Source organism: Etheostoma cragini, chromosome 13 (genome assembly GCF_013103735.1).
Source record: "Etheostoma cragini isolate CJK2018 chromosome 13, CSU_Ecrag_1.0, whole genome shotgun sequence".
In the NCBI taxonomy this organism is placed as follows: domain Eukaryota; kingdom Metazoa; phylum Chordata; class Actinopteri; order Perciformes; family Percidae; genus Etheostoma; species Etheostoma cragini.
In genome coordinates this window covers 6,021,505-6,049,457 of record NC_048419.1, presented here as the reverse complement: position 1 = coordinate 6,049,457, position 27,953 = coordinate 6,021,505, and the positions used below count along the sequence as shown (strand labels likewise).

The following is a 27,953-nucleotide window of genomic DNA, read 5'->3' as shown; positions in this document are numbered from 1 at the left end:
TTTCAATGTACACAGTGCCATGGAGACGCATTAAATTGCCTCTATCAAAAAGGTGGCCATAATATACAGAATGAACATAATGCTGGATTGAAGAAGACTTGAAACTAGCGATTGAGACCATTAACTCATTATGAAAATGTCAACTGAGGTTATAAATCAAGTAAGAAGTAGTATAATTTTCTCATAGAAACTTATTTTGGAGCCTGTGTAGTCGCCCCCTGCTGGCACTTAGAAATCATGCAGGTTCAATGCAATTCTGCATTGGCTTCACTTTTAAGACTCGGATGGTATGTTTACTTCTTTATTAGAGTCTATGAACATGACAGATGAAGATGTACCAGCAGGCTAGTTATTTTTGTCGTGTGCGATATCTTGTCATTTTGACAAACTAAAAAGCAGATTATGACATCACCTACTCAAACCCAAACATGGACATTTTTTAGAGTTTGGCTGCTGGAGCTCATCTAAAACCGTCCACTGCAACAATTCAATAGCAGAGGAACGTTTGTGAGATGTATTGGCCATTGTAACCAACCTCAGCACATAATGAATACATGTAATATCTGCTGTATAGCCTTTATCAATATAGACCCTGTTGCAGCCATAGTCCCGTTGTGCGCATGACAAACGCAGCAATTGTAAAGATGCACATACACAGAGCTTTGTGTCGTTAGACACAGAGATGATACATTTCGGATAAAGACTCAAAGTGTCTGCACATAATTGCATCCAATGAAACCAATTTGCAACAATAATGTATGTTTACTGATAGAGAATGGGCAAAATACAGCGCTTGATCTTCCTTTGGAGATCAGGGTTTGTGTTGAGTTTTGCATTGACGTTTATCTATTTAACCAGCGATATTTTTTTCCTGATCTGGTAAAATCTTTTTAGTTACCTAAACCCTTGTCACACTTTAGATGCCTTGAGCTGAACCGTTTGTGTATCTTGATTGTGTTTACATTGAAGATATCTGTGAAATACTGTATGTTGCCAGTGGACCTTTTGCACATGTTCACTGTGAATATGTTGACTCATCTGTGGATAATGGCACGTTGCATTTTCTCCAAAATGTGTTTTTCTATGCAAAACACTGCAGTTGCGTTATGAATGTTATCCTTAGAAGAAAAAGTTGGTCCCAGTTGTTGCTAAGCAGAGACTCACCCTGTTGGGGTCTCATCATGTCCAGGACAGTCTAGGACAGAGACTCCCGTCTGCATGCACAGAGCAATGAGCCCAATTTGTACCCAATTGTATTACTAATTATGTATGTCTCTGAGAAGACAATAGGGAGGTGAGTAAAGTCCTGACACAGAGACTCCTCCCTTCTTTAAATGTTCAAGTACAACCAAACTAGCTTTAAACTAGATGTAAAGTAAGATGGTGCTGTGTGAGCATTTGCAATATTGCTCCGCATATAAACCTGTGACAATTCAACATTCCTTTAACTACAAGAATAAAATATCAGTAAGATACAATAGAGGCATTTGTATATCTGACAGTTAAGTGTTTCTCACCATCTTCTGTCTATATGTATAGTAAGGCTGGGCAATATAGAGAAAATCTAATTTCTTGACCAAATACCATAATGTCGATATTGCGACAATATTGTATGGTTGACTATTGGTGCTTTGACAAAAAGTTATTTACACAATGAGATTTTTAATAAATATTCTGAAGAAATTATTTAATGACTTAATGGAGTAAAGGTAAATAATAGAACAGCTAGAACAGCACTTGTACTGTAATGCATCCTGTAAAACCAGGTAAAAAACACTTCATACCATGAATGATATTACGATATATTCAAAATCTAAGACAATATCTACTCTCATATCACAAAATCGATACAATATTGATATATTGCCCAGCCCTCCTGTATAGTTTCATATCACTTCTAAGGTCCTAACGTTTTGGCCTTTATCAGAGGGTCTGGTCTGCTTGTGAAACATTTTGAATTCCTCCTCCTGTTTTGCATCGCAATGACTAGTACATTATTACTATTCACTCAACAATCATTTTCTTACAATTTTTGGAGATTGAATATGTAAAAGTGTAAAAGATACTGTATCTTCAAAGGGCTTAAACAACACATATAGTGAAATGATGGGAGTGGTATTGTGAATTGGATATAATATGTAAAACAGAATTCATGTTGTTTAGAACTTCATATTTTTTCCTCAACCACATACTTAAAGTGAGTTAACAAGGCCAATAATGACACTTATATAATAATCACATTTATTTCTTCACTGTATTTCCTGTTTATAAGATACTGACATGGCTTAAGTCAAATACATGCATGCATTGAATGTGATTTTTTAGAATCCAAATATATAAACTGTATACATGCAGTACATTGTATCCAATAAGGAAGCATGAACACAAAAACTAAAACAGACTTTACTAACAATCAATTATAGAATCAGGACCTCGATGGCACTTTCCTCCCCTGCGGCTGACAACTGGACGTATTCATTAGGCACAACCAAACCGCGCTGATTAGCATTCAAAATCCAGCTCTGTTCCTGTAGCCCGAGATGTAACATTTTCAAACATTATGGCAAATGTTTCATTAAAGTGTTGCTAGCCCCCAGCTCCCTTCCGCTCCAGTCTCCTCTCTATCAGGCCTTTCCCAGAAGTGATTATGCTAATTGCTGTTTGATCAGATGATTAAATTATAATTTGATTAATCCTGGGCACTAAACGCTCTGAATACGTTGATGTGTATTTTGCTGCCTGGCTGTGTTGGCAGAGCCCCCCTGTCACCAGGCAGGCTGTCTGGGACCCACGGTCCACTTATAGGACAGGGAGAGATGTATGCATGGAGACATTGGGAGGTAGTTATGAACACAGTTTTTGATGTACTGCGGTCTAGTAATCAAAGAAAAACATGATGATTAATAAAGGATCCCTCTCGTCTGTGTGAGGATTGAGTGCAGCTGTAATGCAGAGCGCTGCCATTTTCCTTTCTGTGTTACTCTCAACTGACTGTGTATCCATCAAGGTGATTTACAATAGGGCTGTATAGAAAGGCTCCTGTAGGACTAAATAATGAGTCCCCTATTATGACTGCTCACTATAGCATTCAATGGCACTCTGGCATCACAAGGTGTATTTCTATAATGACTATACTGTGATTTTTAGATTTGTTTTTGTCTTAATTGAAGGTAAATTGAGTTCAAGAAAAATTGAGTTCAAGAAAACTCTTTACAATTTCTTTAAATCTTTCTTTAAAAACAGAGTAAAATGTGTGATAGATGATGGCTGACTATGTGTTTGCATTGTAGCAATATGAGCGAACTCTCCCCTGCAGTGGGGTTACTGAAGATGACTTCTGCCTTTGAGGGAAATGGAGGGCTGTTGAAGGGAGGGGAGGCAGGGATGGAGGGAGCGAGTGTTGTAGGGGGTGGCGGGATGGGGGGGATGGGGGGATGGCTGTTGGCGGAAAGGCAACGATGTCTAGTCATCTGACCCACAATCCCATTTAACCCCAGGACTTTGATTTGCCCTCCACTATCAACTGCTTATTTTGCCTCTTTGTTTCCCTCCTGCAAATGGCTTTTATTTTCACCACCTCGAGATGATGCAGAACAACACAGCCATCACTTCTGCAGCCTATTACAGATCCAAAGGAAGAAAAGCATTCAACAATGTCTCCTGTCTTTTAATGTGATTCAAATACATAGATTCTGGTGTAGCAATTTGCTAATGCAAGATTGCCAAATTAACACCACTGTGATTTGGATGTAGGTAGAGCTGGGCGATAGATAACTTAAATTTGATTTATAATGTTAAATCTTAACAGGACACTCTAGACCACACTCTAGAATTTACAGAGACCCAACAATTCCCCAAAGAGCGTTGCACATATTGCAATGGCGGCAAGGAAACACTTACTTGAGGCAGAAACCTCGGGCAGACAAAAACTATTTTTCTTAATAATGTCCTCTATGTTGAATTTTTGCACTACCGAAGGAATGTAGTCGGCTGGTGCCTTTTCGCATTTCATTGATAATGTATTCTAGAATAGTAAATTCTTATCCAAGTGGTTCATTTATGAGTGCAGCATCTCACTGCTTCCACAGCATGGATTAATGGTTCAAAGCCTTAAACAAGGCCCAAGGAAGCTGAAATATGTGTGTGTTTGTTATATAAGCAGAGTTCTCATATCCCACACACTGTGATGGTGGGTGAGGTGCCTTGCATGGTTCAAGTGCACCGCTCGGACAGAAACATGAGAGCATTGCTTTCTCTTGGTCTGTTTTGGATTTCATGAAATACAAGAAATGCCTTTTAAGTTCCCAGTTCATCCTCCACCAAAATGTTTTCTGTCTGTCTGTCAAAATGGACCCACATCTGGCAGACATGAACACATCACCTGAGTGCTAAAAAAAATTACATTAAACATTTCTTATTCACATTCTTGGCCCGTGGGTTGCTCACCACCCATGTTGCATTGCAGTCTTTCATGTCAACATGTTTTGTCACCACTTGCCCTCTGTTGTACAGTATGTCAAATAAAATGTATTTATTAAAAAGAATAACAATTTAAGAAAAAACAGATTAGTCATTAGGAACTTTTCATACAAGTTCACAATAATGGGCAGCCCCCCCCTCCCCCCCACACTCTGACATCTCTCCATTTAAAGCATGTATAGGTTCTTGAGCATTTGTATGTAATTCAGCCCTGTGTGTAATGTGTGTAATAACAACAGAGTGTAAATTGTAATTTACTTTAAAGCAAAATTCAATAGGTGTCACATCAGTTCGTGCCCTGCTGCACTGCTTCCCTGTTGCACCTCTCCCAGGAGAAATGACCTATAACTCTCCTCCGATTTCTATTCAAACTTAGAATTATTCTACATTATAGCTCGATGTTGGCTATAGGCTCCTGTGCTGTACTGTGGTATAATGTAGATGATCTTCAAGCTGTCAGCCTTCCTCCTTCAGATAATCTCTCGGTTTATCCCTCCCTGCTGGGTTTAATGTCCTCCCTCTCTGCTCACCTGAGATCCACCGCCGCTTTCCCTCTCTCTGTCTGTCAGCTCAGTCAGAGTTGCACTTGACAGTACAGTTGCAGAGGTGGGAGGATTTTTACTGAAACAGAAATAATGCCTCTCTTCCACTCTCTGAAAGCATGCCCAGTGCGTATTGTACTGCGATAGCTATATTACATACAAATTTGAGTCAAGTACTCAGACAAGAAAGTCAATAACTAACAGCTCTAACTAAAAATGTACTCCAGCACAGTGTTCAATGACAAGACTAGAACTAAAATGTTGCCATTGATCTTTTAGTTCTGTAATTTATAGTTATATAAACGCAGAAGGGAACATTTAAAAATGCTCAACCAAAGGAAAAGTATACAAGAAATACACTTATTAGATTTTTTTTTTTTTAAGAGTTACTATATATGAGAGGTTTGACATGTCATCATGTCTGTATTGTAAATACGTATGAACCTTTTGCCAGCAGCTGTTAGCTTAGCTTAGCAGAAACACTGGAAACAACTACTCTGGCTCTGTTCAAAAGAAAAGAAGGTGCAAAATCAGCATCTAAGGCTCAATAATTAATATGTAATATCTGGCTCAAGTGTTAAAACAACACGTTGCAGATAGCGTCTTAAACCATTAAACCAGCGGCTTGGCATTTTAGGCACCAAACTATTTTTGACAGTAACAGAATGAACACCTTGTATAAACCGAAAGACATGTGTTGCAGTACAGTTTTCCTTCTCAGCTCAGTCCGAGCTTTCACCGCCTTTCACTGTCATTTACAGCCACGCCGCGTAGTCTCCATTCCTTTGAAGTTTTTCACAAAAGGTTCAGAAAGCTCTTTTGTCAATCAAGATTTTAAAAAAGTGTTTCATGGAGGCCACAGTGCAGTTCACTAACTTTCTCTACAAGATAGAGGTTGCTTTGTATTAACAATGTTAAAGCTCCAAAAACACACATGCAGGCTGAAATTAAAACAGGGTGTTTTGTCGATTTAAGCTATGTGGATAGAGAAACTTGGTTAATTCATGCAGTGTAAAGTTCATGGTGGTATTATTTAATTGAACAATATCTGTGGCTATCACAACTAGATATAATAAATAATAATCAGACACACATATAGATTGTCTGTCCCCTTGGTGCAAAGCAGGAATCTCCAAAATTCCTTAAACACAAGAGAGAACACAGCCAATAATGATAACTAAACAATGATTACCGTGCTTTTTATACCGTATTTAATATCACCAACAACATAAGCACTCATGTAACTTTCAGCAGAAAAAAACTAAACTCTCCAACACCAGAAGTGACGGTCAATGGTGATGATTTCTTCACCACGTCAGGGTCATGTCGGCGCGGTGTTGCAGTGAAGCGGTAATCATCACAGCCCTATTTATTTTCAGGTTCACCTTCGCAGCTATCCAATAGTTATATCAGTCTGGATAAAAGTGGTGGACTGACTGACCGGCATGCCCCTAGCATGGCTTTCATTGAGTCCATTGCCGTAGCCCAGATTAGCTTAATGTCAGAAGATGACAAAGGAAACATGTTTGCTACATGTTTTAATTGGCTCTGTAATGTGAGCTAACTTATGTGGCTCCAGAATATCAAAGTGGGAATCAGAGATTGATTTAGTAGAGTCTACATCCACCTCTGACTCACACTTTTATATTCATGTGAAATAATATTAAAAGTTGCTTCGACGGAAGCATCCTGTCATTTCGATGCTGTGTCACTTACGAAGCATAATGAAGCATTATGAATGTCTCATATGGTGGTTTTACCTCATTTCTCTTGTTGTGCCTTTGCATATTAGCTTCAGTAGCACTAGCTAGAGTTTGTTTACTTATTTACACAAGTTCTCCTCTTGACTCCTTAGCGCTCTCTCTCTCTCTTTCATTTCTCTCTTTCTCAATCTGTCTCAGTCGATTTGTAGTATTTACCCATTTCCACCTTGGTGATTTAACTGATTAAGGTCTTCAAAGTACCCATTACATGGGAACTCCCTTCCCTCCTGCTGGCGCTCATGTAAATGAGCGTTCATATGCATCAACTAACCCATTCCACAGTGACTCTCGTCTCGCCCTCCGGAGAGTTGACATCAGAGGAGGGTATCATTGGTTTTACATAGCGGCTGCATGCCACTAAGCGCACTGCTCAACATTATTCATGAGGGCAAAATGGGAGCCGGTGATTTGGGAGAGCGAGGGGACCCTGTTCTCCGATCTGTGCATCTCGGATCAGAGCCGCACTTCTCTTTACCAAATACTGTGTAAGCCCCTAGGCCAGGAGATGAGGGGGTGGAGGAGGTGGGGGTGAAGGGGGGCAAGGATGCTTACTCACTGTCATCAAGAAACCGTCCTGTCCTAGACCTCATCTCGACCCCTCCCTAACCCTCCCCCTTTTGCAATTCCCCAGCCCCCACTCTCCCCTCCCTAGGCGCTCTCTGCAGAGCTCTGCCTTAATTACCTGCATCGCCTGCCATGAACTGTCAGTGTGGCTCAGTGCTTGTTTGGCCCAGTGGAGTTGCCTTAATGTCTTGATGCCCCGGTGCCCACTATAGCAACCACAGAGAACTCTGACCTGGTGAAGGCCACACTGTGGCTCGGAGCCAACTGGACTCTAATGTTTGTGTAGGGAGGGGGGTTGGGTAAAGGGGTAGGGCAGAAACAGGTAATTTTTTCAGAAATGAGTGGAATAATTATGTCTGGCATGACCAGATATTATATAAATCTGTTAAATGTTCAAAACATTTTATCATAGCCATATAATAAATCATACAATTTAAGCAGTTGCACATTTTTGTATTCTCAGCTTTTATATATTCAATTATTTGTTTTTGTATTTATTCATACTTCATGTATATTGTAAATATGTACATTGTATCCTAGTATTTCATTTATAGCTTATATTCTGTGTTGTGGGACTGATTTTGCTGCTGCAACACTGTAATTTCCCATTTTACATTCATCATTGAATAAATAAATATCTATCTATTTATCTATCTAGCTATCTAACATGGTGGGAGGTAATACATCTGATTTCATATATGGCTTTTGTAAAAAAACTTTGTTTCTCCAGGACACCAGGTCATGTGACAAGTGTCTAGAAAACAAAAATGACTGTTGCACTAGTCTGTACAAGTTGCCAACGTTGAAATAAAAGTTGCCTTGAGGCCATGTACATCCATTTGCTGTCGGATTACCAATTGATTGTGCATTTTGAATAGAGTTGGACTTTTACACATTTTATTCCACTTTGTTTAAAAAAAGAAGTGGAGAGGATTTTTTTTCTTAACACGTGTTAACGTTTATGGTGTGATTGCACTCCGTTTCTACCACCGTCTATGTGTATCGAGACAGCCGCGACGCAATTGGATTTCATAAGGGTGATTTGTTAAATTGTTACTTTACTACTTTAAAAATAAACATACATGTTTTATATGTTATTTAGTCTGTTTTGTGCATATGTGCTGTGTTCCCCCCCTGGCTCGAATGTCAAACTCCGCCTATGGGCATTGTGCAGGGCAGACATGTTGTGGCTACTAGCTATTTCAACGGGATACAATCATAGGAGAAAGGGTGAATATCAGAAAAATGTTGCAGAAAACAAAGCATTCAACCAATGCATTAATGTTTTTTTGTTTTTTGTCATTTCAACAAGAAGCTCCCGGACACATTCATCTGAGGTTGATTAATGGTGTTTGGCTGAGGAAAACACAGCCTGAGCAAAAAGCCCCTGACACATCAGTGCGCTAATGCACAGGCTAATGCATAGGCCTATTTATGTTGTGCGTTAGCTGGACCTGTATTGATCAGACATTTACTTAAATAAATTGCTTGGAGATTTGGACGCTACCAATGATGGCCATTGTCAGAGTGGTGGTTCACAGGTCTTACTGAACACACAGTAGAAGGCATGAAAGGCTTGTTTGTTCATTCTTCTGGAATAGGAACAGTATTAAGTATCTTTGCAACTAGCACCTGTTCTCACAACGTTCTCTGTAATGGCGGCAGGCTAAAGCAGCAACATTACTACTACTCCTCACTGTTTTACCTGTCAACTAAGCCCTTGTCAGCCTCCATGTTTGTGGGCTCCTAGACATTAACGCTCATCCCCCCACATCCCTCTGACACGACCGCATGCACTCTCCTTGACCGAAGCGTGTCTGGTGCCCTTCAGCTCCAAATGCAGCAGCGGAGGCTCCACAATGGGACGATTGCATTGGGAGTCACCTGCAATCCACGATCAGAGGCTTCAGCAGGCCCTGCCACCAATAGGTGCTGACATCTGGGACTGTGCCAAGCATTATTTCACTCATGGAGAAGAAGGGACCCACTTTACTAACCCAACAGGCCACCCCCACACACACACACACACACACACGATTCCTGCCCCTCCACTGAGCCCTGCCAAGACCAAAAACATAGGGAAAAAAGAGAGTGCATCTATTATACATGTGTGGGATTCATAATTGAACGATATCACTTTTTCCTTTTTGTGGTTTTGGCGTGTGTGTGTGTGTGTGTTCCTGCGTGTGTGTGTGTGTTTGGTCATCATAGGCATGGGAGTGCGTCGGTCTTCAACATAATATTGTAACAGGAGGTGTGTAAGGAAGAAGGCCGAGATAGTATGACTTTAATGATTTGAACAGTTTGTGTATTTGAGGAATTAAATATAAGATACAAATGCAACAACTTGCTTTGTCCAAAATCTCAGGACACGAGAAGGAACTTTAAATAAAAGGCAGGAAAGCCCAATCATAGTTTTCAATTCTACTCAATAATCAGTTGCAACATCTTAAAAGACAATTCTAGCAGAAAATGGCCCTAGGAATACCATACGTTATGTGTACCGAGTTGACCGTTGTCTGGGATCTGTTTTCGTGCTAATGGAAAGTGTCGCTAGCTTGAAATAGGCTATCGCAAACTGGTCGCTAGCGGCTAACGCTAGCTTTCAGTGCATGGGGTAAATCGCTATTTTATACCACTAAAAAGGCTCAAAATTGTACCACATGTAAACCAAAGCATTTTGTTAAAAAGATAGATTATAAAGACAGTAGCGTTCATGTTTACACGCGGGCGCCATCATGGAAAACAGGTGTGACCAGTCAAACCACAAACGCTGTGTTAGAGCCATGTTACTGGGTTACTGGTTGCCCGACGTTTGCTGTTCGACTGGTCATGCCTTTTGTAGGTACACATACAGTTGGTTATTAACCTGTTTGCACCAGAATTGTCCTTTTAAGAAGACATAATCCCTTTGTGTTTGAAGCTTTGTCCACAAAGCCAGGCTGACGGCCGACCGACTATTGATAGGGTCCAAATAAATCTTTCATCCCTCAGTTTAAAATTCTGCCTGCTCTCGTTTTGATCTTGCTCCTGTGTTCCCAGTGTTATCAATAGATCCGCACAAATACTCCTCTTCAGTCTGCAACAACAATGCGTTACACATCTCTGAGATGTGCGTTTGTATTTTTTACATCTTACTATTTCATGACAGCCGTTAATGAGATTGTTATGTAACGGTGTTGTACATAAACACACTTGATGGCAGCCAACAACCACCCACTTACTGTCTCCTTTGCTTGCGAGCAAGCAGCATTATAATAAATTGGGATGGTTTGTCTTCTGCTATTGATTTACAACGAAATATTCATATAATAAATACCCAAAATACTTATTCTGTTCCATAATTTTTCTGCTTTATTAGTCACAGTGAAGAGTTAAAGGAAATAAACTCCAAGGAGTGTCCACATTAGGGACACAACGATTCACATGATTTGAATGCATTTTTGGACACAATGTTAACGTTTGGGGTCTTCGACTAAAGACATTCTTGGTCTTCTAATACTCAAAGCTATTGATGCTGTTTTGAGGGAGATACGGTTTCTGAATGTCCTCTGCCTTCAGTCTCCAGGTGAGCTGTTGAGAATCTGCATGGCTGCCTACGTCACTAGCCGAGACAAGGTTTGCTAGCCGTAGCACATGCTAGCGCTAGCATGCTAGCTCATTCTCATCTCCAAAAGAACTACTTCCATGTCCCTGTTCTGGAGGTATACCACAAGTGCCCAAAGTCAAAGTTGGAGAAAGAGTTATCTAGCTGATGGGATCTTACCTAGCTGATGCGCATGTGCAGCTCCCAACAAAGATAGTATAGAAGTGAGATGTCTCACACTGTTGCTAAAACAGAGACCTACCCACAGGGTGAAAACAGGATCTGCAGCAATGTGCAGTACAACAAAAATATGGTGTTTTATGAAAATGAAACCTTGTAAAACCTATTGTGGTACAACCTCAAAATACAATTGTGAACCTGAAAATGAGCCTAATATGGGCGCTTCAAATCCTGTGTTTACCAGAGATCTGCTCATTGTCTCGTCTAACTTTTTCTTGTCTAAGGAAATCAACAGAGGTAATCTTAGTTGACTAATACCAAAACAACTTAGAGGGAGAAGCCTTAGTCCAAACAGGCCAATGTTTCATTAAGGAGGATTTATTATTAAATCAAACCTCTTTACCTAACAGCACTTTTTACTCTTTAACCAGGAAACAGCCAAATGTATGTATGTGTATTTGTTGTTCTTCATACATACAGCACTTGGATTTTCCCTTGGCCGGAACAATAAGCTTTTGTCCTGATTTGATTCTTTCAGAATACATGGGCGCTGATTATATGTGTATTATGATTTTCGTTTTTTGCGATTCTAGAAGTATTGTCATTCGATAGTATTAATAGTAAAAGTTGAATAATACACTTCTGGAGACAATATTTCATGAGACATTTCTAAAAACTGTTTTCTAAGAATAATTCATTTGTAAAGAAGAACACAAAACGATTTTTTTTTTGCATTTTCTCCTTTTGCTCTGTTTGGCTGGAAAAGGATATGTCGGTACGGAGAAACAGAAAATATTTAGGTAAATAAAAAGATATCAATTTTAAAAAATCGCCGCCAAAAAATCACAACACATACATGAATCAATTTTTTTTCCTGACCCCTAGATTTTAGACTGTGCTGTTTTTCAGATGCAGGGGACTGTTGAAGGTCCAGTGGATGATTAATACAGATCAGCAGAATAAGTCAGCGGGCAGCTGAGTGCAGTGCGACTTCCTCTCTTGTTTGTTTTTGCACCTGCATCCTCATGTAAAGGTGTAGCAGGTCAGAATGTGAGAGACGGGGTCAGGGGAGCGTGAAGGGGAGATGGAGGTTAGAAAGGAATACAGACAGAGCTAGGAAGTAAGCGAAAGAAGAGAAAAGGTACAAAGAAAGTAATCATGTGAAGGAGGCTGTGGGATACACCTGGGATGGACTTTCGACCTCTGTTACTGCATCTCCTATTCTTTTCCTTTCCGTTGCATTCTCTCCCAGTCTCTCTCTGTTAATAGCAGCCTGCGGGTCACTGTCGGGAGTGCTTTTCCAGCTTTCCCGCCTCCCCTCTTAAACCCCGCCTTCACTGTTTTCCTTGGCACTGCGCTGAAAAATAAATGCATTCCCACGGTATCTATCTGAACTGTTGGGATCTGGCAGGGTTTTGCGTCCATCAAAGCGTTCTAATCTTAAGGAATCAGCCACCCAGAAATGGAGGTGGAGTTGGTGGTGGGGGTCTCAATTTTTTTATGACTTAATATTTTTTTTTACTTGGTGCAAAGCGTTCATGAGGCAGCCCCTCTTCTCAAAACACGCTCAGACCAGAGGCTTCATGATGGCTGCTTGTCCTGGTTTGGTGTCAGCTACTGCAGCCACCATGACACTCTTCTGGTTCCACCATCGTCAGTTACACTGCTTTTATTTAGAGTCAGTTGAGACTTGCTATATCTTTTTATTGTTTTTCTAAAGTGGGGTCAAAATACAAAACAGCTTTATTATATGATATATTCAGGTAGAAATATACTGTAAGTAGTAGCTTTACATTTCTTCCTTTAAGCTAAAAGAAAAGAGCTGTTTTTGAATCAAAATATGACTTTATAAGATTAACTCTACAATTTCAGAAATGCAGTATAACATTACAGTAGTATGAAATACTAGAACACAGGTATACAACTGATTACTGCATGCCAACCCAGTGACTGGGACACATTTGTACTTAATTTACTGTAGAAATATTTACAGCCTGAGTCTAAATATTCTCAAATGCAAAGCACACAAATGGTCAATTTTTTTTACATTTTATTTTAGCATGCATCACAGTTTGCATCATATTTTCTGTATGTTTTCACATATTTTAATTATATTTTGAACTAAGAAAAGCTTTTACATTAGACAGTTTGTGACAGTGAATGTTTCAAATTTCAAATTAAACAATCAGTTACTATATAGAAGACTGTATATACTGCATATATACGTACAGTATATATTGACATCATTGACATTGACATCAGGATGTGTGAAAGCCTACAGATCATGCGACAAAGCCTAAAAACATCTCTTCCAACTGCACCTCAGACAAAAAAATTAAAAAGCAGCACTTTCATATGGCTGTTTGTAGTTTTGCTTACTTAAAAACTGTACTAAACTACTTGTTGTCTGGAGTTTTATGTAATGTAATGTTATGTAATTCAATGCAGATGACAAGAGCCAATATGACCGTTTTGGAGCCAAATGAACCAGGCTAAATTGTGGTGAACTAGTCATCTGCTGATGAATCAAATAGTCCCAGTCTAGCTCCCTGCTAATCATAACAGATGCTGAGATTTTATGATCATCTTGATGGCAGATTTTCCTACTCGAGAAAGCCACTGACAAGCTGTTACTCTGTGTTTTTCCATTACCATAACCCTTTATCAGTTCTTTATGTACCATTATGGGTAGTGAGCCATTAAACTGGACTTTTTTCTGCCTTGTCTCTTGGATTTTTAGGCTTTGTACTGCATCAATGCAGCCAAATTAAAAAAGTGTGTCAATCAAATCAGTATCATTTGGAGGAAAAAAGAAAATGTGATGAAAGTAATTTGTCTATTTGATGGTTGATGCTTAGTATGGACCCACGCTCAGTAACCAACATAATTTAAAGGAACCGTCCAAGCTGAATGGTTTGTTTAAGAGGAGCCCAGTTAGTAATCATCTAGCTGTTGAAATTTGATTCCAGTCACCTGATGACAGAAAGATAAAAGGTGAAGGTTATTAATCTGTGCGTTGTTTTGCAGAAACGGTTGTTTTGCAGATCTGACGACCATATTCTTATTTATGATGAAGCATGCACAAGTTGAAGGAGCTGATTGGATTGCATTTTACTGGAATTTGTACTAGATTTGGTAAACCCCGCCCACTCTGCTGATTTGATTTCGACCTGAAGCTTGGTCTGGAAACCTGCACGTTTAACTCTCCTGCTTCAGTTCACAATTTTGCAGGAACCAATCAGAAACTGTCTTATCTACCTAAGGGTGGGTTCAACACAGTGACAATAGAGAAGCAACCAAGCAGCTTCTTGTTTACATTCAACAAACCCAGTAACCAACAACCAATTGATGCCGCTGTTGCTTCTAAGTCACCCAGAGTGTTGGTCTGATTGGTTGAAGGACTACCCAATTGCGTACAGAGTGATTTTAACTATGGCCGTCAGTCACGCCTCTTGTGTTTAGAAAATACAGAGCAGATTCCCCAGACCAACGCTCAATCTCAAATCTATTGATTGGTTTGGTTATAGCCAGACTAACCTCATACAATTTCATGTGACAAAAAAAAATGATTGATTGATTTCATTGATTGAAAACAGGATAGACTGTCACAAATCACACAGAAAATACAACCTTATACCTCCACACAAGTATGTGTGGGTTGCCAAGCCCACTTGTTCCTCACCGTTGTCAGGTTACTCATTTATTGGTAAAATGAAACCTCAGTGTTTGACTTTCCATCCAACGACCAGTGTATTGTAGTAATTGATGTTTAGGTTTTAGCAACTGGCAATCAATTTAAAAAAAAATCCCCTAGAACTGACGTGTGCCATGGCTCCTTTTCCATTTTTACCTCCTCTTGGATGAGAAACTACAGTCTTGTAGCTGTAGACAACTACAGCTGCTTGCCTTTCAACACCTCCAGGCCTGGCCCTGAGAGTACTGCATGTGTGAAGTGAGTGCAGCTAGAAATGTGCGGAAACATGTGTACTCCGCGGTGTTTGTTTGTCGTAACAGGTTGAACGACCAGTGGGTGGAAGTGGCCGGTGATTTGAGCGCAGTCATTAGGAATTTATGAAGCGCTAAAATGTTCTCTGGTCTCCGGGGAGGGGGGATTGGCAGCTGTCGCACACAGGCAGTCTGGCGGCAGGAGAGCCCACGTTAGACGGCGCACAGACTGTGGCGATACAGTGGAGACGCCTGAATATGTACAGTTAGTGGCTGGCAGTGGCTGTTCATAGAACTTCATACTGTAGCTGATTTCAATAAACAAGCATGAATCTACTTAACAGTCCTTGCTTTGCTTATCTGGGACATACACGGTTGCCACACTGAAGCCTTTCAGCTCGGCCCCCCATCATTTGTAGTATTTCAGCTGCATCAAACTCAACTCTTTCCAAATTGTGATTCCTCCAACTAGCCACATTGTTAATTTTTCATTGTATTAACAATCTGTCATTGTCCTTATAAAGACAAAGCTCAGTCAGATCTAATCTTTTAAAGCATAATGCTTTACTCACCAGCCTAATAGCTAATATATCTTAAGTGATATCGGTGCTATAGTAGACACTGCTTCACCTTTGGGCCCATGAGTGTGATTGGTTCCCATAGGTTCTACTTGGGCACCCCCACCCAGGTAGATTGAGACACGCCCAGGTAGATACAATCCGAATTACATTTTTTTCCCCAAATCAACAATGTAATATAAGATCGCACACAGACCGAGCTGATCGTTTTAATGCAAGTGGAACTGACACACAGTCTAACTCATCTACATTATGTCTATGTGAAGGTCCGCAGATCTAAGCAATTCATTCATAAATTGGTATAGATGAAAGGACTGGTGGAAAAAAAAGGTAAGAGAATAACATGCACGTTCTTAAAAGGTATATATTTATATTTATATGTTGAACAGATAATATCGTAATGGATGTTTTACAATGATGGGGCAAGGGTTAACTGTTTACCATGGATTGTTTTTGCCTTTTTCTCTTAAAACCAATAGCTACAAAACCATTGTGGTTGGATGTGCTGGCACCTTTAGAGATAATGATTGATTTACTGTAGTTACCTGTCCATCATGAAGTCAAGTCATCTTTATTTATATAGCACATTTAAAACAGAAGTTGATTTAAAGTGCTTTCCAATCAATGCAGATGGTTTGAAATCTGACTCAATGCAGATACAAAAACACAACATGAATAAAAAGTCCATAACAAACAACAAAATATGATGCTAAATAACTGGCATGATAAAACCAATGGCAAGTAAAGAAAAAATGAAAGTGTGGAGACATTTGAGATTGTTCAGACAGATACAGATATGAACTACATCAATAGTACAGAAAGAATCCTCGAGAAGTGTTATATGCTACTGCTGTTATCTACTGTTATAACTGTTTATTTTCCCTACAACTCAAACAACAGGAAATATATAAAAAAGGCCTTCACCCGTCTTTGGGATCCAGCCAGTATACATATGCTGGAACGGTGCCAGCAGTGTGGGTTGTCCATTAAAGCATAGAGTTGCATTGTCAGTTTGTATCCAGCACAGTAACTTACTACAGGGGAAGTACATCGCATCACATTGACTTGCTTTATTAGTTAAGATGACTTGGAAACACCAATGGCTGAATACTGTGTAGATAAACATGACATATTGACTGCCTACCAGCTTTTAGGCTCATTTGTTTGCCAATGTCCTCATTGTAATTATGGAAACTGATTCTCAGTGAGTGTTGGACACCACAGCAACAATATAATTGTTACAATGATAGATCACCTTTTTGTAGATCCAAGAGGAAACCTTTTGAAGGGAACGGAAGCTACGACAGCTTTTAATTCTGATGAAAGCATAGATGCAAATTAGTTTGTCAAGAGGGAATGTATCAACTGTGTTATAGAAGAGCAAGACCAAAACCTCGGAAACACCAAAATATCTTGTGAGCAGCTACTCCTTGCCAGTACTATTGTTGTTTAGAATGATTACTAAAGCTTGAATGATAATGATATGCCCCTACATACAGTGAATTTGTCAAGAAATGCCTCTATTAATAGAAAAAGACCCCTGGCCACTGTCAACAAAACCTCACTGGATTTCCGAGAACTCTGTTGGGTTGTGATTGCCCTTTGAGCATTTCAGTTTGTGCAAAAAGAATTGTGGATGTCTATATGTGTGTGTGTGCGTGTGTGTGTGTGTGTGTCTGGCGGATGGGTGTTGTATTTAACACTTTCCTTTATATATTTATTAGTTAATATTAAGCATTGGATCCTTCGCTACACTTTTTTAAAAGGAAAATGTGTCACTCCTTAAGCTGGTTGGCCTATTAATTCTGTCTTTTGTTTCCTTACAACATAACATTTGGGCTATTAAGCTATTTATTAAGCGTAGTCTGAGACTGTGCTCACTCCACATAAAACATGACAAGACTTACAGCAAACTTCACATAGAAGAACAAGGGAAAAACAGCAACATTGATCTGTTTTAATCGAATATTCTCCAGTCTAGCTCAGTTAAAGACACAAAATCACCGCACCCGTTAGCACGTTGGCGTGTTGTTTTACTACAAAGCCTTTTTGTAACCGTTAGTCTACTGACATTATGTTCACTTTACCCGTTTAACTGACTTTAATCAGGTTAGATCAAAAACTTGACTGACCTGCTGTTACAGACATGAACTAACCACAGCCAGTTGCTTCGTTCAGTTATTAATTTATTAATTTATTTGACAGAACAGTGTACGTTGATTAACAATGTTGCAAATGCACCAGAATTAGCCAAAAGGCTATTTTTCATCCGTTGTCCCTAAACAGATCTTAAAATAAAAAAAAACAATGAGAAGATTACGGTGAACAAGACAGATATAAAATCAGTGAAACAGATATAACTCTTCAAATCCTGTTGATAAATACAGTGTACAAGTTTGCTATAATACAGACAATAGGGTTAAAAAAATATATATAAATATATGCTACACATTGACACAGCAGAGACACAAGTGGCAGCACGGTTGGGTTGAGGGAAGATACATTTTCTTATTAATTCTCACATGTCTGATGTGTTATGAACCAGTTTTTCAGATGTTTTTTGAACAGAGTGAATGCGGTGAGTTCTCTGATGTTTATGGACTTGTGGCGGTGCGCCCTTGCAAAATGAATGTAGGGTAAAGACAATAGACTAGCTGGGGTTCCCGTTGATGTACAACTACAGCGGTACACTGGTGTTCTGAAGGGCTGATAAGTCTGCAGATCAGTCGGTTACTTGACTAATCGATTAGCTTATTAACAGTCAAAATGTAGTGTAAAAAAATACACTCACAACTTCCCCAAACCCAACCCACTTTCACATACTTTTTTTGGTTTGACTAACGGTCCAAAACCCCAAAATGTTCAGGTTACAATCATTTAAAAAGAGAAAAATGGTTTCATGTAAGAAGCTGGAACCAGAGAGTGTTAGGTACCAAATAGGTACCTTTTCTGGGGGTCGAGTGGATGAATCGTTTGAGCTCTAGTGTTCACAGATGTGCACGTTTTTAGACGAAGGGTGTGGCTACAGACATGCGTGTTGTGAAAGCAGGTGCGGTGCTCTACTTGCTCTGTTATTACACATCCATAGCTGCTCTCCCCGAGCTTTGCTGCAATGTCTTTTTAGAGACAACAAGAGACACCCTCCCGCAACCTCCCTCTACTGCAGTGAAACACAATGGTCAATCAGAGAAAAACCCACTCGGCCTACATATCTAAATACAAAAACAATGCAGGATACCACAAGTGTGTCAGATATGATAGTTATTCTGGTGTGTGGTGAGGTTTAACAATAGCGGGAAGAGATTGTTAGTTTAATTATTTTAAAACATCTGCCATAGAAAATAAAAAAAAGCTTGTCTAACATTTCTGTTTCTGTTCTCATTTCTCTCCATGCAGTTTTCTGTGAAGATCTACGTTCCAGCTTATATTTTGTCAATGCATCTGTGCAAGAGGTAGTGTTTGCCAGCACCACAGGGACATCGGTGCCCTGTTCCGCCGCAGGCGTGCCCCCTATCTCACTGCGCTGGTACCTGGCCACCAGCGAGGAGATCTATGATGTGCCAGGGATCCGCCATGTGCACCCCAATGGCACCCTTCAGATCTTCCACATCCCCCCTTCCAGCTTTAGCAAGCTCATCCACGACAACACCTACTATTGCACAGCGGAGAACCCCTCAGGGAGAATCAGGAGCCAAGATGTCCACATTAAGGCTGGTCAGTTTCTCTGCTCATCAATGTCTACACTTTGTTGCTTTGTTGCAGTCTATTATGAGAAGCAGCTTATGTCTTAGTTCAGTATTAGGAATTTTCCGTCTTATACACAACACCTCTCTGTCTCCCTCCTCCCAGTCCTACGAGAGCCCTACACTGTCCGGGTGGAGGACCAGAAAGCCATGAGAGGCAATGTGGCGGTCTTCAAGTGCATTATCCCTGCCTCAGTGGAGGCCTACATCACTGTTGTTTCCTGGGAGAAAGACACAATGTCAATCAACGCTGAAAGTAAGTCAAAAGTTCAAAGTCCACCTCAACAATTATGGTTTAAAATTTGGCATCAGTGTTAAGTATCTGATGGTTCTTGTTGACGTCTGTGCTGAGTTGTGATGAGCCCTGTGACAGCAGAGGTGTGTGTGGGCTGAGCTAACTGTACAGATCTTCTGCCATGAACCTACACAAAGGCCTTGCTAGTACCAGCTAGCCAGTTCAATGTGCGTGTGTGTGTATCCTTGTCTGTCTGACCCAATGACAGTGAGGTCCCGCTCTTTTTTCTTCTGCCCGGTCTTCCACGAGAGAGCAGGCTGCCAGCCATGTCACTTAGTCTCAGTGTATTGACCCATTTCTCTGGTTGATAGGAAGCACTGCAGCACTCCGATCATTCAAATCACTTAAATGGAACGCTCGCCTGCGTGATTGTTTCCCAGCCCTGGGGGGCAAATTCACTTTATGTGGGACATTTAGCAAACTCAATAGACAAGAGCTAATGTCATTTTACTTTTGGATGGAGGGCAATTGCTGGCTAGCGACTCTTTTTTTTGTTTTGTTGACGTTTCACATTTGTCCGCTGAGGCGAACTCGGCCATGTTGAAATCTATAGCAATCCCTTAATTGTCCATAAATGGATTTGCCGCAAGCGTGTTTTCAGATATGGGTATGTGCAAACACAATTTATACTGTAGGGTTTTTCATTTTGAATACGTTTGCATGTTTGGACTTTTTGAACTCATAACTGAATTGTTATGAGTTTAACAGTATGGCTGCATCTTTTAACTGAGTATTTTCCAATGCTGGATCTTTAAGAGGAAAAAAACTGTCAAAACAAAGTGTTTATCTTGAGCCGTAAAATTCGTCACATCTGTAGCCATCAGCCATGTAAACGCTGTCAGAAAAATCATCCAGCCACCAATCCACCGCTCTTCTCCATGCTAAATAATGGATGACGGAAGCCCATGAATCCAGGAGCAAATGGTCTTTATTCACGTCTCAGCGCACGCATCCTACTGACGCACCGTCCACTCCCCTTATCCTCTACTACACACATTTTAAGTGCACTATGTGTGTCCATGTCTGCGAGTCTGTGTGCACACTAACTGACAGCTCGCTGCAAGATGGCTTAACCCCGCATCTCGATGACCGAGCTTCGACATTTTAATCTTTAATGAATAGAAATAATATCAAGACTGAGACTTTAAACAAAAAACTTTGTGAAATGTAGCTTTTCTGTCTTTACCATGAATAATTGAGCTGTTTTTTTAGTTGGGGAAGGTGGAGCATGATGTGCAGCAGCCGTCAGACGGGCCCTCTGTAAGTCTCACTGGACGTAGACCTTTTTGTGTTGTTGCAGGTTAGATTAACAAAGCACCACTTAAAGAAGCCTGGTGTCCATTAGGAGAAAAAAAAATGGAAAATTAGGATAGAAAAATGCATTCAGTCAGGACATCCAATAAAAGGAACAGTGCAGTGTAGCTGTGTGGCCTAGTGGTTTTATCAGGGTCTGGGATTTTAACAGAACCACTGTTGAAAATATCCAGTTCGTTGGCCAGTTTCATTTGTCTTTTGTATTTCTCCTTACATCTATATCAAGAAAACTTTCTAACAAGTTGATGCGCTTTAGGAACATGTTTAATTAATTTACTGAACTGGACAAAGTTTTCTAATTACAGTGCTAAACTAAATCAAACCGTTTGTTAACCCTCCTGTTGTCCTTGGGTCAAATTTGACCCGTTTTAAAAGTTTCTATATCAGAAATTTGGGTTTTTGTTAAACCAAATTGTCAAAAGAAATAACGTGGAGGTACCCTGCAACGCTCCACACAAGGAAAACAAATGATCAGCAATTCAATAGCATAGCATTTGAAAAAAGAAAAAAAAAGAACGTTGAAAAAAATGTTAAAAAACATGGGGGAAAAGCAGAAAGTGATATATATATATATATAACATGGGAAAAGTGACAAAAGAACATTGAAAAAAGGGATAAAAGCATCAATAAAAAATAAATGAAAAAAGACAAATTTGAATTATTTTTGACCCAGAAAAACAAAAACTTTCATGGTCGAGGGGAAGACAACACAAGGGTTAATAAAGATATATCATGATATAGATATAGATATGGTTTTGTATTCTATTCTGTGCCTAAGCGTAACTAAATGTGTCGAACCAGGATAAGGCTAAACTCTTGTTGGCCACGAATGTACAACTATAATCTAGATTCTAGGGCTTATGAATCACGTTGTCCTAATAAATGACTAAGTAAACAATAACCAGTCTCTCTGGGCTGTGGCTATAACTATGGAAGCAGTTGTGTATCATTTGCTACTAACATCTATATTCAAGGCAATTCAAGGAATATCAAGAAATGTTGGGGCAATGCACAATTGTAAAAGCTGCAAGCTGTCCTGATTAAGAGGATTTTGGTTATTGTTTAGAGAGAGCAGCCAATCAGGACCAAGTCTGATTGTGATGGGTTTACTGGTTCACCATGTTTTACGGACACAATAGAGAGAAGTATGTCATTGTTTAATAAGGCTCTTAAAGAAGGCCCTTAGTCAGGAGGGAGGAAAATAGCGAAGTTGGCTCCAACATGTTGTCTATGGTTGGTGCCACCTAGAATCAATTCAATTCAGAATCAGAAAAAAACTGCCAAGTACACTTTTTACACATACAAGGAGATTGTTTTGGTGTTGTAGGTGCATGCCACACTTTCTCTTAATATAAGAAGATTAAGAAAATCAAGTATTGAAACTAATATATGTATAAATATACATGCAGAGTATGTATTACAATAAAAATAAAATGAGCACATACGATACAATATCTCTGTTACATGTTGTAGTAATTTGACTAATTCTGCCATTGTTTCTGCTGCATCCTGTTTGACCAGCAGAGATGATCAGAATTCAGGGTCCGGATGAGAATTTAAGGGATCAGCAAGGAAACAGGCAGTAAGATGGGCTGTTTATTTCCCAACATTACGAAACTTGATGTAGTATGTTGAAAGGTGTGACATAGCTTTATTTAGCTTTTATCCGTGGATATTTAGTTTTTGATCAGATATCGATCTGCTGTGGTCGCGCAGTTAAAAGCCTTTTTACTTCCATGGTATGCTCATGTGGTCGTGGCAAACTCTGACACCCAAGACATCCCAGCAGGGGATTTGTTGTGGGACACTCAAACCTGTGAGTCAAATAATGAGTAAAAGTGGACGTAAGGAAACACATAATGCACAAGTAAAAGCTGCATGTTTTAGAAACAGCTGTTTTTTATTTTCCTTCTTGTTTAAGGCCGTAAAGGGAAACCGATTGGCGGGAATTAATTTGAGACGAGAGTTATATATGCTAGAAAATAAATGAACAAAGGCTTTATGTTAAGATGGTGCTTAGAAGCTGTGTCCTGCACATTACGCGTTAAATTTGCCAGTGCTGTTTTGAAATGGCTGGTGTTGGTAATGGTGCAATGAAGCGGAGAAACAATGTGGTTGAAGTTTCCTGTTGTCTGGTGGAAGACTAAATAAACAAACGGCTGGCTTATAGTTGTATTTAGTAGTTTAGTAGCACTGTCCGCAATTAAGAAATCCCAGATGATCACTGTGATTATGTTTTTGAGTGATTATCGTTGACATATCTCAGCAGGAGGAGATTTTAAAATCACTTCAATCTAAAACCTTGTACTTTAGTTGACCATGCCTGGTGAGATTTGGTGTACTTCCTGTAGGGTGGCTTTCTGGGATGCTGTGGCGGCCTGTGGCTGTCTGCGGCTGTGTTGCTGTGCCGGGCCGTTCCCCAGGTGCAGCCTGCGCTGCAGTTACTGAGGAGGCCTTGTAGTCATTTGCCTTGGCCCCGATGCTGCCTGCTCTGCATTCAGCACCAGTAGGGCTTGGAGGGAGCCGACTCCCTAGCATTACTGCAGAGACGCACACACACACACACACACACACACACACAACACACAGAAGCTTCTTTTCATTCAGCACACGAGCTAAGCACAAGGGCCGTCGGCCATCACACAGATTCTCTTTGCTCTGCTCAGTCCTCCTTCATCCCTCCGCTGTTTCAAGCTTGTCTTTTTTTTGTTGCTTTTTTTCATGCTTTGCCCTGTGTTTCCATCACTATCTCATACACACACATGCAAACTGTTACATGGGTAAATTTGCCTTTTACATCTACTTATTTCTTCCTCGTGAACTCTGACTGATTATAGGTTACCCAGTTAATATCTTCTTTTAAGCAATCCCCAGTGCTGCTGGCAGAGGCAGTTGTATGAGGGGTTTTGCAGAATGCTCGAACACTTTCAATGTAGCCATTTGCTGAGCCAGCTTGCGCATTTCACAGCTTCTTTCATGTTTGTTGACATTTGGGATGTGTGTTGGAGTTATATCTGCAGCCAGTCTCCATCCCCGCGGCCATGGCCAAGAGGGAGAAGAGCCAGCCACACTATGTTGGTTTAATTGGCTGTGTATAATGGGCCCTTGAAGTAAATATCAAGAGTTCCTATCAAAAGGCTGCTGGACGTCATCATGTGTTTCCACACTGGCCTCAGTTTCTGCTCCATTCTTACTCCTCCGTTACAAAGCCGGGCTGCTGTGGAGCCGTGCAGATGTCTGTGAACTTAGGGTTGCACAGTTGATGGACTAAGCTGACCTGTGTGTTTTGGACTCTTTCTTTGTCACGATGGATGCTTTCAGTCGAGCCTGAGACGTCCTGAGGCGGAAGTGTTTGGCTAAACTGTATCAAATGTTGAGTTTCAACATCAAATTTCAACGTAAAATAGCAGCACCAAAAAAATAAAACAGAGGTTATGAATGTACATTTAAATGCTTGGCTTTTCTGCATTAAAGTGTATTTTTAGATGTATTGTGACTTTCCAGTTTCACTGTTGGCCTACTGTACACATTTGTCTCGAGGGTAGGAAGGGAGGTGATCATTTGCTAGAGTATGTACTGTGTGTTGTAGCCGGAGGTAGTGTGGTATAATGAATGTCTTTTGTTGGAAGCTACCTTGCAGTTTGCGCGCTGTCGGTTTTGCCCTTTTTTTTAGCATGCTATGTAGGAAGCGCAGAACAACCTTGAGCAGCGGGCTGGGGTGGGTGGGGAATGGTTTTACTGGTCTCTCTGTGGTAGAGATGTGGAGGGAGAAGGAGGGGAGGAAAGTAAGGGGGATAAAAGAGAGGGGATTACTAACTCTCAATCTCTCTCTCTCCATCTCTTTTTTCCTTTCCTCGCTCTCCATCCCTGCCTCGCTCTGTCGACAGGCAGGGTTGGGACTCTAACGCGTGACGGGCTGGATGTAGAGTCTTTTTTTCCAGCATCCGCCATTCTGTCTGCCCATGATTGGCTGGAGTATTGTCATTCCCACAGAAAAATGGGTCAGGTGGCCTGTGGAGAATGGAGTGTTTGTGTGGACGGATGGACGGACTGCACAAATACACACACATGCATACCTACACATGCATCCAACACAGAGCAGGATTAAATTAGATAGAGATAGATAAATACCATATACATGGAAATAAATCCAGGTTATGTGGTAAAGCGTCTCTCATGTTGGATTGTCTGTGTCCTCTCACAGGCTGCGTGCTGGTTCTCTCCTCACACCCAGCGGCAGGGGCTTAGTGAGATAAATAAAGGGTTGCACTGAAGGAAAAAAAAACTGGGAAGAAAATCAATACCTGTGTGCATGAATCTGGCTGCAGCTGCCACAAAGCATTATGGGAACATGACGGTGGATACACTAAGGCTTGGCAGGTTGCAAGCAGCATGATCAGCTACAGGCTAAAAAAGCCCAATTAAAACAATATCAAATTATATAACTTAAAAGGTGAGGTATGCTTCAATCAGTGCATAGATAGATATACTATTTTTTTGTAAACCATTTTTGTAAGAACGACAAGGCCATAATGGGATATGGATATGAATCCTAATGCTTGATAGAATCAAACTGTGTAAATAAAAATACAACAATAATAAGTTACAAATTGCTTTAGAAAGGTAAAAAATAATAATAAAAAAAACAAGATTAAATAAGATACTGCATTACAAAATTACTACAGTTAGTGTACATGTGTGAATTTGAGTGGGTAAATTATGTAATAATTGAAACGGCCCACCCTTCCACAATAGAAATATGAGTGGCTTTCCGGAAGCAGAGCGTAATTGTTATTTGGCTTCAATTACCCCCAACAGCTGTAGTCATTTCAAAACTGTCTAATAAGTCATGGTTGGAATGCTATCATGCTAATGTGATTGTGTCAGATCTTACATTGCAGTGAAGCAATGTTATGCATGCTTAGTTGCAACAACACAGGTAGAACACATGCCTGAATATATGATGTTGCAGTGATAATAACATGCTTATCGGCGGGTTAGAAATGTGTCCGGCAGCGCTGTTAAACATCAGCGTTAGATTAGTTTAACTGTGAAGCGCTGTGCTCACTACATCTCTCTCCTGCTCCAGTCTTAGCCAGAGACTGACAGAGATACTAATTAAATTGGCTGATGCCATTTCTGTCTCTTTACTGCGCTGGCACGACAATGATCACACTCCCACCTCCATACTTTGCTGTTTGCTCACCAATAACCCCAATTTGTTCTTTATTAAACTCTCGGGGCTGGGAACAATTAGGGTGTGTGTGGAGGTGGTAGTAGTGTGTTTGTGTGTGTGTGTGTGTGTATGTGTTGTTTAAATACAATAAAAATACGTTAAAAGTTGTTGTATTTTATCAATAACCATTTATGTGTGCATGCCTGTATACATATGTATACAAATATATGTATGTGTATATATGAGCACAGGCAGGAGCAGGGTCGGGGGAGAGATACCAAACACTGCTTAATCTTTGATAAACAGTGAGGTCTCCTTTGTGCCGCTGCAGTTTGGCACATCTTCTCCAGGCTGCTCAGCGCTGCGCAGGGCTAGCTCATGGCTGCTTTCTCCCCGGCTCCCAGACCTGGACGGAAGCCAGGTCATGCCTGGCTCACTGCCAAGTTCCCGATTAGCTATAAGCGCAACATGAGCAAATCGTGGAAGGAGCCACCAATTAATTGGCACTTAGACATTCTGTGGACTGTGTGGATTAGGGTCTGGATGTTATCGTCGGATCAAAGTGATTGGCGTTGCAGTCACTGGTGGTTAGATATATATATTCATGTGTCATATATTGGAGAGTGAAAAAAAGATTTGATGTTTCAAGATGTAAAGCACAAGCCTGAAAGCTGGACATTAGACTGCTGAGAGGGATCAACAATGAAAACAATCGTTAGTTGCAGCCATAGACCTATACATGTATGTATTATTCCATAGAGAACACTTTCTGCCTGGGTGGGAGGAAGCAACACAACATGGATGATGCCTAAATATCTTTGGAATGCAAGGTGACATGCATGATGCAGTTTTGGTGCAGAGACAAGGATCTCACCCACTTCACAGCAAATGATGGCAGACATGGCACAAAGATGACAGGACCTCAAGTACAGAACATCTTGCTGTCGTTATCGGACGGTGATTTTCTGGCATTTGACCCATCGTCTTTTGTATGTGAGATCACCACAGCAAACCTGGATGACTGAAATCCAAAATCTGACTCAGCGGGTGGATGTGGCGGACGGCTAGATGAGCATCAGTCACAGCGCTGTAGAAACACCTGTGTTGCTGCCTGGCGAGCGCTACGTGGTTGCTCTCTTTTAGCAAGAAAAAAAGAAAGGTGATTCCCCCTCACACACACCTCTCCACCTCATCCATTTTCAACCCTGCTGGCCTTTGACGTCAGAGAATATTTTGACAAAAATAAAAATGATTTGCAGGGGAGACCTTTGACTGGCCACAAATGCTGCTTGAAATCTCAGCATCTTTGCAGGAACCTGCAGGGAGGCCGTTGTGCATAGACACATAAACGCACATCGGCCTGTGTGGTAGAGACACAGAAAGGAAGAGGAGAAGAGTGTATTTGTGTGTGTGTGTGTGTGTGTGTGTTTGTGTTTGTGTTTGTGTGTGTAGGTGTGTAGGAGTAGGGAGGGGGGTTGGACTGTGAATGGTTGCTCTTATCGCGTGCATGCAGCTGCTGCAGTGTCTTTGAGAGACAGAGGGGCTGTCCATGCATGCCACTCACTCTGCCTATTCACAGCCTCCCTCTCTCTCCCTCTCCCCTCTCTTTCTCTATCGCTCCCTCTCTCTCTCTCTCCCCATCCCTGTCTGTGCTGCATTTTACGTCAAGCAAGTGAGCAAAAGAAAGAGGGGGAAAACGGCACGACCTGAGCTTTAATGCAGACTCATGACATGCAGGCCCTCAGTTTCACATCCTCACGACGGCTCTTATAACAATGGACAAGCAAG

General features: G+C 40.7%; 1 protein-coding gene across 4 annotated transcripts in view; it reads left to right on the top strand.

Moving 5' to 3' along the window:
- dscama (Down syndrome cell adhesion molecule a) overlaps positions 1 to 27,953 on the top strand; it is a 117,146-nt gene that overhangs the window by 8,240 nt on the left and 80,953 nt on the right. For all 4 annotated transcript variants that reach the window (XM_034889905.1, XM_034889903.1, XM_034889904.1 and 1 more), the window contains exons 2-3: positions 19,034 to 19,351; positions 19,487 to 19,636. In XM_034889905.1, the coding sequence (XP_034745796.1) occupies positions 19,034 to 19,351; positions 19,487 to 19,636 (468 nt within the window). The remainder of the gene's footprint in view (positions 1 to 19,033; positions 19,352 to 19,486; positions 19,637 to 27,953) is intronic.